Source organism: Octodon degus, unplaced genomic scaffold (assembly GCF_000260255.1).
Source record: "Octodon degus isolate 3935 unplaced genomic scaffold, OctDeg1.0 scaffold00012, whole genome shotgun sequence".
Classification (NCBI taxonomy): domain Eukaryota; kingdom Metazoa; phylum Chordata; class Mammalia; order Rodentia; family Octodontidae; genus Octodon; species Octodon degus.
Genome location: NW_004524588.1, coordinates 10,990,355 through 11,003,866, shown reverse-complemented (window position 1 = coordinate 11,003,866; position 13,512 = coordinate 10,990,355). Strand labels below are relative to the sequence as shown.

Here is a 13,512-nt window from a genome sequence, read left to right as displayed (position 1 = left end):
CCTCCAGAGTCTGTATGTGTTCAAATTTGTCTGCATCCCACTGCTTAATCTTACGATCTTTGCCGGCAGTGAAGAAGAGGTGTGACTTCGGTACGAACCGTAGGTACATCACACTGTCATCATGCGCGAAGAGAGACTTATGGCAGTCTCCAAAGTCCAAACCCCAGATCTTCACATTTCTGTCAAGCAACTGGATTCTTTTTGGCAGTAGAAGCAAAGTATCACACAAATTAGTAATACAAGCGTGCAGTCAATAAATAAGAACAGGATAAGCAGTTTTAGCAAAGCGTAAGGCTTTACTGCCATGATCTGCACCAGGGGAACATTCTGTCTCAGATGGACACATGCTATAATTTTCCCTTAAGTTTCTGAGCATTTAATTAGTGAAACAGAATATAGCAAATACACTTTGCCCTGAAACTCACCTGAAGTGCAGAAAGAGCCACAGCGCCACAAAGACAGATAAGTGGGTACACGGGGAAAAGAAATCTCTCTTCTTTGTGAGGCTGGATGAAGAAAATTATAAACCAAACATACATTGGAGCCAAGGTAAGCCAATATGGGTGGCCTAAATTCTGAACTGCAAGACACAGAAAAACAGCCACTTTTCATCAAACTAGCACAAAACAACATATTTAGTTTCAACGTTCTCTTCATCTCAAATTTGGGAGTATTCTCTACAACACCCCATAAAATGTTTCAACTTGCATGTTCACACTCTTTCCAGTGTAATAAAGATGTCAAGGAGAAAGAGAAATATACTCCTTAGTACTTCTAAAATATCCAAAATTAAAGGGAGAAACAATATTGGCAGATATGAAGGCCAAGTTAATGGATAATATAACCTAATAAATTCATGTTGGATGAAGGAGGAAAAAAGCTTACTCACCTCTAATGAGTCCTGCCACTAAAACTAAAGAGTAAATAAAAGCATTACATAAAACCATTTCTTGGGTTTTAATTCCTATATTTAATACATTAATTCTCTGATCTAGTACCAATTGGTCTGTTCAAATAGACACAGATCAAAAGCAAGAAAATCGGTTGGATTCTCAAACCCTTTTTTTTTTTTAATGTATTTATTACAGGCTCTACAGGGTCTCAGTATATAGATCAGACTCGTAGTGATCCTCCTGTTTTCAGCCACCCAAGCACTGGGATTATAGGCGTGCGCCACCATGCCCAGTCCCAATAGCTGTCTCAGCATGCCCTGGGGTTGGGGCCGGCATGCTAGGGATCAAACACCAGCCACTGGGCTCTGCCTAAGCAGGCACTTTAGTCTGCTGAGCTATCTGGCCGGCCCTTCTCAAACCCTTTTTAACAAGCCACCAAGTGACTGGTTTTTTTTTGTTGCTGTTTTTTGTTTTTTGTTTTAATAAATGACTGTTGATGGGCCTGTAATCCCAGCACTTGGGAGGCCGAGGCAGGAGGACTGCCGTGAGTTCAAGGCCAACCTGAACTATATAGTGAGACTGTCTCAACAAACAGACCACATTCTTAAAGTTTACTAAGTTTTCTCTTCTGTAATACCATCTACTCTGAATCTCAAGATTAGAACTAAAGTGAATTTAAAGCACATGAAAGAATTAAAGGAATGCAATGACTACTAGGACTTAAGCACCTGCTGCAAGGTTGCTGTGGTTAGGCGCGTGAGGATTGAAGGCTAACTACAACCCACAGTGAAGGCACCTCCTACTGCGCTTGTATTAAGGGCAATGAGCTGTGCACGGGGAAGTTTGGCGAACAGTAGGGAAACAGCACTCCCTGGTGTCCACTGTGTCTAGTGAGCAAATTCAGATTACAGATTAAGAAGGCAATGAGACTCAGTGTAGCAATGCCCAGTTCTGCTATTTAGGTTATCTATCTATAGAACTCCTGAAGGATAAAATTTATTAAGCTGCAATAACAAGCTCACTTCATAAATGTTCTACTCTTAAGATTTTATGATATTGTGGGTTATAATTTAGGATGTATTTCCAGATAGCATACATTAAATTAGAAATTTTTACTTGTAGAAAATAAATCTATTTTTATTTCGTTTTTTTTTTTTTTTTTTTTTTTTTTTTTTTTTTTTTTGCGGTACCAGGGATTGAACTCAGGACCCTGCACTTGCCAGGCAAATGATTCTACTGAGCTGTCTCCCAGGCCCAAATCTATTTATTTGGTATAAGTAATCTTTCTCCTTTTTTCTATATTAAATGCTAACAAGTATTTTAAAATGATACAAAAGTTTGAAATAGTCTACATAAATCACAAAATTACTAACCACAGTTGTATGTGACAGGATCATGTGCAATTTCCTTCCCAATTCTTTATAGTTTTTCTATGTTTCTATTTTTTTTTTAAAAAGTGTATTACAAAATATACATAAAAATATAAATACAAATCAGAAAGCCGTGATTTTATTACCAAGTGTCTAAGTATGTACATAATACATTTTAAAATAAAAATTAGATTCATACTATAGAGAATGACTTAATAGCTTTTTTTTTTTTTGGCGGAACCAGGGATTGAACTCAGGCCCTTGCACTTGCCAGGAAAGCACTTATTCCACTGAGCCATCTCCTTTATAGTCAGAAGTAAAACTACTATTTTTTATTCTATAAGGTCTACCTATGAAGTCCAGGCTGGCCTTAAGCAAAAAATCCACCTGCTAGGTCAGGGATATAGCTCAGCAGTACATCACCTGCCTGGCAAGTGTAAGGCCATGAGTTCGATTTCCAGTACCAAAAAAAAAAAAAAAAAGAAAAGAAAAGAATTTTAAAATTAAAAGACCAAACATCCTTCTGCCTTACTCAGTCTCCAAAAGCGTGTTATTACACGCACACAGGACCATAGCCAGTACTAAGAAGTTACTTTTCAAAGAAGAGGTAATATTAAATACAACAGAAGAGAACAAACAAGTTCTATACTACACAACATGAATGATCCAGCATCTTTAAAGGAAATCTTAGCTGAGCATGGTGGTGCAAGCCTATAATCTCAGTACTTAAGCGGCTGAGGCAAGAGGATCATGGCAAGTTTGAGTCCAGTCTGGGGTACACTGTGAGTTCAAGACCAATCTAAACTACACAGTGATGCTCTGTTTCAAAAAACTTAAAATCTTTAGGACAAAAGAAGTGAAACGGGCAAATTATAAAAAGCTTAAGGAAACCCCCATCAAATTAAGTACATGACCTTTGTTAATATCTTGCTTTAAACAAATTAACAGGGAACTGGGGAGATAGCTCAGTAGAATAAGCATTTGCCTGGCAAGCACAAGGGCCTGAGTTCAATTCCTGGGTCCACAAAAAAAAAAAAAAAAAAAAAAAAAAATTAACAGTAAGAAGTGATTTTTTTGGACAATCTAGGAAGTTTCAATATTAGCTGGGAATTAGATGATATTAAGGAATTACAATACTTTTGCTGGAATAGTGACAATATGGTTATTTTAAAATGAAAACCCTGAAACAAAAGTGACTCTGAGGCTGTTCTCACACACTAATCCTACCACACAGTAAAAACTTCATGAACAGTACAAAAGCAGAGTGGGGGTGAAGTGGGGAGAAATCAGTCATATGGCAGCCAAATCAGGCTGAAAACTCTGAAATTAAATCTTTCCAAAGCTCATAAGAATTTCTGCTGCATAAAAGAAACTGTAGGCACCAGATACCCAGAGCCAGGACAACTTGAGAAAACACCAGCTGTACAACACAGAATTGGAGCAAGCAAAATAAATGACATATCAAACCTTACACAGTAAAGCAAATACAGAAGCAAAATAAAATCCAGAAAATCATCATGCTTCTTAGGAAAGCCAAAACATCTTTCACTTCAGCACTGGCTTTCAAATTTTTAGCTAGGCATGGTGGTGGATGCCTGTAAGCCTAGCACTCTGGAGGCTGAGGCAAGAAGACTGTCATGAATTCAAGGCCAGTCTGGGCTACAGAGTGAATGCAAGAGCAGCCTGAACTTTATAGCAAAACTATCTCAAAAACCAAAAAACAAAGAAAGAAGACAGGTTAACACATTTTTATAAGACAGAAGCCTCTATGAATCTTTGAGTCTTGTTATCTTGAGATTTCTGAAATGGTTCTGCTTCCACAGGTGTGTAAATTACATCAATTTCCTCATTTGAAGGGTCCTCCTGCTAGCTTAATTTGAAACAAATCACTAAATTTTCCTGTATGTCAATAATCTACAACTAGGAACTGAAAATTCAACAAGATAACCATTTCCACAGGAAAAAAATGGGAAATAAAAGAGCAGAACTCTTTTTGACTTTCTAGTACACCTTGTCACTTTTCTCTCCTCCCTCAATGCCCGCCCCCCACCTCTTATGCCTCTCACCATGAAATCTCTGCAGCAGGTACTCCATAAGAGAAGTCAGTGGCAAGACCAGAAGAGCCAAAGGAAAGGCAACATTGAAATTCAAAAATCCATTAATTAAATAGAAATGCCAGGGTTCTGTACCTGAGGGACACAAAGAGGTAAGAAATTATTAATAGATGCTTTCAACATGTATTACAGAATTTGACTCACAGCACTCTTGGGTCAGATAATGTTGATGATCCAATGCCTCAAGTGAATGATAGTTCACAAGCCTCCTCGCTTGGCATGCTCAACACAGGGTGTAAGAGCAGATGTGAAAAGAAAAGGAGTGGTATTAGATATTAGTTTCAAATATGTACTTTTTCATTCATTCTCATTCTCTCTCTCTCCCTCTCTCTCTCTCTCTCTCTCTCTCTCTCTCTCTCCCCCCCTCCTTCTCCTCCTCCCCCTCCCCTCATCTACATCTCATCTATATATCTTATCCATTTATCTCATCTATCTATCTATCTTTATCCATCTATCTCATCTATCTCACCTTCTTTCTTGCTGGCTTTCTCATACTCTTAGTGAGAACATAGCACTCCTCCCTTCCAGAAGATATAGCAACAAGGTAACACCTCAGAGGCAGAGATCCAGCCCTCATCAGACATCCAACAGGCCTTGATCTTGAATTTTCAACCTCCAGAGCTATGAGAAATACATTTCTGTTCTTTATAAATTGCCCTATCTCAGGTATTTTGTTATGGCAGCACACACTAAGATAGAAATTCACTATATCTAATCTAACTCAAAGTGCCATGCACAAATGAGACTAACGCCTTCTTAAAACAACCATATAATTGTAATAGTTTAGAAACACAGAACTATGTGGAACAAAAATCAAAAAAGCATTTGGATTTACTCTCTCAAAATTTTGCAGACCAAAAGAATGACAAAGGAAACTTGGCCTCTCCTGTTTTGTCCCTACTCTTTGTCCCATTTACATTCCAGCACCTTTCCCCTTGATATGCCCAACTATTACTTTTACAGTCATGTACAGTTTTACGAAACCATGTGTTTCCATGAAAAGCAATAATTTAGTTTTGGGGGGGATCACTTTCAGAGATTCAGGCCTTGTTTAGAAGTGCTGAGGATTCAGAGCGAAGCAAGACTTAAACAAGCCTCACTCATACTAGTTTTGATCTCATAACTCAAAAATCCTTAAACCCAAATGATGAAAACCATTCCCCCCACCCCCAGCACATTTAGCAGGTTTTTCATCTGCTTCTTCCCTCATATGATTACTTCAATCAGGCAGTGAATGACATATGAGAGTTTTAATCACTGTGTGTTGTGACACCCGCCTTGCACCACAGCAATTTCCTGCAATCAGCATTGCTTAAAAGGGTAATCAGGAGGCAGAGGAATAGTCAGAAAAACCTGACATTTCTGCAGCTTGCACAGCAAAATAAGATTAGAAACAAAACTCATAATGCTAGAAACATTTCGGAAAGGAGTCAGAGGGAAGGAGGGTGTATGGAAGGAACAGCACAAGTTCAACTGTGTGTTGCCTGTCCGGCGAGTACCTTCTTTCTTCTCTAAATAGTGATGGGATTGTTTGATAGAGGTCTTTTCCCAGGTCAAGTTCATCAGGGACAATTTCAACCTTGCACTTAACTATTTGGGATATATAAAAGTAGTGGTTGTAAAACAGAAAGAAACATCTTTTGGGATTTTAATTAATATTTAACAAGAAATTTCCAAAATGAGTCCTTTAAGATTCAGCTTTCAGGAAGGAAATCATCATATAACCCTCTCTGGACCAGCGTCTCTTTAGAGAATTCTGTAATCTGAACCTGGAAACACAAGATTCAGGTAGCCAGAGAGAAACAGGGTGTATTATAGATGCTAAGCATCAACAGAGGGGGAAAAAAATCAAAGAGAGATGGTTTTTCCAGAGAAGTTCTTAATTTCTAACAAATATTTATCTCTCACAACTTAGAAAACCCTCCTGATTAAGCTGTCTTCTTACCTAGATATTCTTCTGACATGCAGAATCAAAAGCATTAAGTTGGTAAACTGAATTATTTCTATGTGTTGGAAGCTCTTAAATCGTTGTCTCAGCTAGGCTATGAACATTTCATAATACACTGTTATTTCCCTGAAGGAAACTGGGGGATAAGCCAAGAGTGAAGAAAGTTTGAGTGACAACATTCTTAAATACAAGGACAAAAAAGGACAAAAGTGAATACTGTTGGAGAAAGTACTTCCCTATCTGATGAGATATCTGCTTTAGGAAAAAAGGCATACACTTTTATCTTTCCTGGGTGTTACTCAATGCTGATACTCAGAAAGCATCAGAGCTGAACAATACAAAGAATCACTTCAGAACGACAAGCTGGGTGCTGAACTGGTACAAGACACCAGGTGAATGCAAGCTGGCAGCAGTGTTGGGTGAGGAGTGACTCACTGATTTCCTCCTTTATGGAAAGTGCCTCAATCCCTTTCATGCAAATGAGCTAGAGGGAGCTTTGAAAAAGGCTAACAAAAGAAAGAATAATGTTTACTGTTCCATAGACTGAATGAAGGGGAACCTTTGTACAGGCCATAATTTTACAGAACTATAGGAAGTAAATTACAGTAAGTCATTCTTATAAATGTCACATTTGCACCACCACGGGGGAAAAGCTAACAATTTCCACAGAAGTGATTAACAAAAGAGTGAAGTCTCTAGAACAGTTCCGGCTTACAGTCAAATCTAAGCAGGCCTCCTAAGACTGCTGGGGATTTACCCTCCACTGCTCTAAGGCCTTCTAAAAACCAAAGTTATTCACTTTTACCTTCCCAACCAGTGACATGACAGATGTTGGATAAAAAACAGACTATGAAACCTTGTCCTAAGCTGCAAAATGGCATACTTTTCTTTTTCTTTTTTCTTTCTTTGCAGTCCTGAGAATTGGACACAGTTACATCCCCAGTCTTTTATTTTTGAGACAGTGTTGTTAAATTACTAAATTGTCCAGGCTGGGCTCAAAGTTTGGATCCTTCCGCCTTAGCTTTCTTTCTAGAGAGCTAGGCTCACAGGGGCGGGCCACCACACCTAGCTGAATGTTTCCTTTAAGTGCCCTCCCCTACCTTCTCCAGGCTCTGGTGCTCACCAGAGAATACCATGACTCACTCACAGATAACAGTACCTATCAACACCAGCATTTGAGAACTTGAATGTTACCAGAGCCAATCACTTTCTTTTCTGTGATACTAAATTTCATCCATTGATTTTTGATGCCACAAAAATGTTTTGCCTATGACACTGCAACTTATTCTAACTACTCTAAATTTTCTAACTGCCAAGTACTCCTTATTTTGTTCATTCTTTCTGTCCCCTACAAGGGTCAGGTACAGTGCTAAACAGCCTGTGTACAGGTCTCTGGCATCCAAGCCTTCCTAGTCACCCTTCAAGCCAAAATACACAGACCTTCAAAGGTGCAGCCTCCCACTCCTTGGGCTGGACCTTACCAGGTATTACTCTCAAACTCGTTCTACCTGCTTTTGCAAGCTTAGTTTCCAGAGACTCAACAACAAAATTACAGGGGCTTGCTGAGGGTATTTTTCACTGGAAAGAACACAACATTGGGAATCAGAAAATCTCGGAATTTCATCCCATTCCTGACAGTTACTTAACTAGGCATCAATATCAGTTTTCTCTCCTGGGAATAAGGACAAATAATGCCAATTTGTGAAACTGTTGTGGAAAAAAGATAGTAGGCTTAAAATTGCTGATACATAACAGGCATGCAGTAAACAGAAGATACAGCAATATTTGTGAAGTACTCCTTTCTTCTCCCTTGGCTGTAACAGAAAGGAGTCAGGGCCAGGGCAGGAATGTGTCATAGTATATGCTATCTACCAAGGAAGTACAGAATAGACCTTTAAAACCAGCATTGCCATGCATCCCTATAAAGTCAGCACTGGGGGAAGCTAAAGCAGGTGGATCACCATGAATTCCAGGCCAAATAAAACAAAACAAGATAACCCAGAACAACAGAGATGGTAAATATTTACATGATTACCATCACAATGGAGAGATTAAAATCATCTTGCCTAGGGCCAGCAAGATTGTTCAGCGGACTAAGCACCTGCTTAGGCAAGTGCAGGGACTGGGGCTCCATCCCCCATACCACCACACTCCATGCTGGCCCTGCCTCCCTGGGTGCACTGAGCTGGCCACCTTGACCAGGCCTGGTGGCACATGTCTGTAATCCCAGCACTGCGGAGACAGAAAACAGAAGGATCACTGTAAGTCTGAGCTGTGTAGTGAGACCCTGTACCAAATACATAATAATATAAAATCAAATCAAATCATCTTGCTTGTACCTGAAGAGTCTCTCCCCAAAATTTAGCCAATGTTATAAAAATACTTAAGTTTGGGGGGAACATTTTTTTGAGACAGTGTCTTGCTATGTAATTTAGGCTGGTCTTGAACTATGTAGCCCATATTGGGCTCAATCTCACAGTGATCCTCCTGCCTCAGCCTTCAGGAGCATTGGAATTATAGGTATGTGCCACTGTACTTGGCTAAAAATACTATTTTAAAACATAACTCAGTATGTGATCTTTTTTTGCCTAGCAGTTCCTACAGTTGATATCCTACCCCATTTGTCTGAAATGCTTCCACCCCAGCATCTACTAGGCACACTCCTACTCTTCCTTCCAAGCTTGGCTCAAAACCACACCTTGCACGACATCCTGGAGGGATTGGTCCCATTCTCCTCTGTCTATCTTACTGAAGCTCTGTAATTATTCATGGGTCTGGAGCCTTATGAGACACCATGTCCTATAAGGACACCAAGTAAGTGTTTACAAGCAATTTGATGTTTAACTAGTCTACCCATTTATTCAAATTTATGTGTACACTTGTTATGTTCTCATATATGAGAAACACTCAGGATATATTTAAAAACTATCAGCACAATGCATTTTTAATTTTCAGACAGATAAGCTGTATGTCTACCACAGTTAATGGGGCACACAGCACAGGAACTTTCTGAAATAGTGCAAAGTAGTGTCAACCATGAACTAATAATGTTCTTGAGACAAGACAGGCCATCACGCCGTTAACAATCTTACAACATCAAAGCTCCACAGAGATGGATCTTTGATACTTACTGAATGAGCTGACAAATATAAAGTACTTCTTTTATTATTTTTTAATATACTTGGTACAGGGTCTCACTACATAGCTTGGACACATAGTGATCCTCCTCTTTTCAGCCTCCCCAGTGCTGGGATTACAGGCATGTGACCCATTCCTGATCTTGGTGGCCTGCTCAGCACACCGAGGGGCGGGGCCAGTGAGGCCACAAAAAGTATTTCTCTAAAAAAGTATTTTACATCTATTATTCTCCCTTGGTATCAAGAAAACTCCAGGCCTGCATCAGAACAAATCTAATCAAGGTAGTTGTAAAATATAACAGTAATCAAGATACTAATATAACCTGACATATAATTCCAAAAGTCATTCATTCATTTTTGACAAATCTTTAATATAAACTTAGAATAAGCAAGAAATTCATTCTTCCAAGATATAAGAAATAAAAAAAAAGACATAAGAAATATTTTTTCTACAGGCCTGCTAAAGCATAGAGGAGTTAATACTCTAATTCAGACTCCCAATCCCCCACCAAATTTGTCAAATTCAAAGATAAAGTAGAAGCACAAGAAGTCTATTGTAAAGAAACAACTTCCTTAAAGTTAACTTTGGCACTGCATTAGTTCTGTTCATGGTCATTGTGACAATTCTTACAGACCCAACAAAATTTTTTTCCAATACTAGGAAAGTAATGGACTCTTCTCCACATCCAATAGAGCAAAACCTGAATTAAAGCAACACCAAGTTAATCAAAGTAGACAGGAAGAAGTCCCAAGGGCTCTTTTCCAATAAAACACTGCCTGAAATGAACAGCAAATGGCAATGTCCGGTGAAAGAATGGACACTACTCTACTCTACTGGCCCCAAATCTGACCGCAGGGTCTCTGATTTCAAACTACAGGCATAAACTTAAATCTCAATTACTTTCTTTCTTACTTTCTCTACTAGCCTATTTCTAGCTTTACAAGCCTCATCAATCTAGAAAGCTACAAGAAGTTTTACTTTTACATAGTCACGCAAGGTTTTGTAAATATGCAATCAGAATATCAATATATAATAACCCACTTAAGAAAATAAGAAGGTAATTCTTCAAAATTAACACAACCTCCATTTATTCACCTAACAGAATGGATATGGTTAAAATAAGACACATGAAAATCCATTTTTTACCTCTCAGAAATGGGGCTACAGATACATTACTATGTCTGAAATCATTAATGGTTTCCTAGTGTCAAGTAAAATTTTATAAGTAAATTAAAATAAGGGATATTTAAAACTGCAAACTTTTTCTAGCTGAAGGGAGACATCTAGAGGTAAAAGCTTAGAAGTGAGGTCTGTTCTCACTTCCTTGGGAATCTTGAAACCATAAAGAAGCCTCTTAAGAGTTCAACCATTTAGCAGTTTTTCTCCAGGCATCCAATTTGAAAAGTCAATTCATCAAAGCACTGCTTATTTTAACCTATTATCTGCCATCAAAAAATGACAATAGCAGTCCCCAAGTTTTTGGAAACTGCAAAACTCCTCATGCAGTCTCTTGGGTCTATCAGCAATATGGCCTGGGCAAATAATGGATGTGGCTACCAATTGCTAGCGATACAGAAAGAAATACTGGGGGCCTGGGAGATAGCTTGGCAGTCTAAGCCCCTGCCTGGCAAGTACAAGGACATGGGTTCGATCCCAGGTACCGCACACGATGGACCAGGCGTGGTGGCATACGCCGGTAATCTCAGCACTGGGGAGGTTGCTACGAGTCTGAGCTGCGTAGCAAGACCCTATACCAAATAAATAAACCAGTAGCAAGACATTTGCTCTAAAGCAAATATATATACAGGATGCTCTAAAGATCATGCCAAGCATGGTGGTGTGTGCCTGTAATCCCAGCACTATGGAGGCTGAAGCAAGAGGATCACTGTGAGCTTGAGGGCAGCTTGGGCTACACAATGAGTTTAAGACCACCCTAAACTGCATAGTGAGACCCTAACTCAAAAAGGAAGAGATTACTAAAAGATTAAAGCAGAAGAGAGGCCATGGAGATAGCTTGGTAACCCAAGCACCTGCCTAGCAAGTGCAAGGACACAAATTCAATCCCTGGTATTACATGCCCCACCAGCCCCATGCTTAATCTCAGCCCTAGGGAGGCTGAGACAGGAGGATCACTACAGGTCTGAGCTATGTAGTGAGACCCTGTACCAAATAAATAATTTATTTATTTATTTATTTATTTGTGTGTGTGTGTGTGTGTGTGTGTGGTCAGCTCAGCCCACCAGGGGGCGGGGCTGGCTGGCATGTGGTGCTGGGGGATTGAACCGCGGTCCCTGTGCTTTGCTAAGCTTGTTCTAAGTAGGTGCTTTAGACCACTGAGCCATCTCACCAGCCCCATAAATAAATAATTTTTAATTTTTTTAAAAGGTTAAAGCAGAAGAAACTACACTTAATGAAAAATGCTGTCTCACTAAATGTTTACTGACTTGATCTAATATCAGATTAGATCTGATTGTGAAAAAACTCTCATTCTTCTGTAACTGTTAAGTAACTCAAATGGACCTGAGGAGTCAAAACTGAATCAGGGACTAGACTAGTGGAACAAAAGACAGGGAAGAGTGGCGATGGCATACAGTGGAAAATGTATTCTACTGTTTTCTCTTAGCCCCAAGCTGCCCAAACTACCCAACCTTTCTTATTGACCCCCTTCTGTATTTGCTACTTCATTTACACATCTTTCAATTTTTCTCCTGAATGTCTGATACCAAGGTAATGCAAATCAAAAAATAAAATATGCCAGGTATGTCTAGTGGCACATGGCTATAATCCCAGCTACTTGGGAGACAGATGCAGGAGGCTCACGAGTCTGAGGCTAGTCTGAACAACTTAGCAACACCTTATCTCAAAATTAAAAAGTAAAAAAATTAAAGGACTGGGGATATGGCTCACAGGTAAAGAGCCCCTGGGTTCACCCCAGTAACAGAAGTAAAAGGAGGAGGAGGGAACAATGGAAGGAGAAGGGAAGGGGAAGAGAAGAGAAAAAAACATTAAATACCTACATACAGAAAATGTCTGAAGGAATATATTACTCAAGGTAAATAATAGTTACATGGAGACCCAGTCCTAGCCCAGGCCTGGTGAGTGTGTGGGAGAGCTTCCGGCTATCCTGCACCAAAGGGACCTACTGGTCCCAGCCCAGGCGCAGCGTGGGTGAGACCCTCTTCCACCCCCTTGGGACGGCCCCCACCACTCCGTAGCACCTACCCTACAACGCCTGCCCAGTAGGAATTTCTGCTGCATTCCAGGAACCCCCAGATTCAGGCCTAGTCCAGGCCGGGTGAGTGTGTGGGACAGCTTCCTGCTACCCTGTGATGGCGTGACCTACTGGTCCCAGCCCAGGCGCAGCATGGGTGACACCCTCTTTCACCCTCTTCAGATGCTCCCCATACTCCACAGTACCTCCCCACACCCTCCCCACAGAGTAGGAATTTCTGTCGTGTTCCAGCAACCCCCAGATCCAGTCCTAGTCCAGGCCCGGTGAGTGTGTGGGAGGGCTGCCTTTCCGTCCTACTCCACCTTGTCCCCTCCAGACTCAGCTCAGGCCTGGCATACAGGCCTGGGGTAAAACCCTGCAGCTCCAATTCCTGCAGAGAGTGTAGAGGAAAGAACCACCCAGCTAGTCCAGGAGCAGAATATCTTGCCAGAGGGGCACAGCAGGTTCAACCCCAGGGGCAGCAGCAGGAGCTGAGCACAGCAGCCACACTGAAGCCAGGCACAGCTGGATAAATCCAAACTTTGTAGATCTGCACCTGAACTTCAGTAGGTGCTAAGGCTGTAACTGTAACAAAGATCTACAATGAAGTTCAGAAAACAGTGCTACACAAAATTACAACGGGAAGGAGCAAAATGCATCTCAGAACCCAAGCCTACCCATAACAAGTACAGAGGACACTAACACAGAACAAATTGGGAATCATACAGCTGAAAGCAATGAATCAACGGCTTCTGAAATAAAGAAACAGCTGCAGAAAGGTATAGAGGAACTCAGATTGGAAATGAAAAAAGAAATCCCTAAATTAATGACATCTGCA

General features: G+C 40.3%; 1 protein-coding gene across 4 annotated transcripts in view; it reads right to left on the bottom strand.

Annotated features, from left to right (window-relative positions):
- Alg9 (ALG9, alpha-1,2-mannosyltransferase) overlaps positions 1–13,512 on the bottom strand; it is a 101,258-nt gene that overhangs the window by 59,170 nt on the left and 28,576 nt on the right. For all 4 annotated transcript variants that reach the window (XM_012513582.2, XM_023709549.1, XM_023709551.1 and 1 more), the window contains exons 9-10: positions 4,330–4,452; positions 426–580 (exon numbers count right to left, since the gene is read on the bottom strand). In XM_012513582.2, coding sequence (XP_012369036.2) covers positions 426–580; positions 4,330–4,452 — 278 coding nt within the window. The remainder of the gene's footprint in view (positions 1–425; positions 581–4,329; positions 4,453–13,512) is intronic.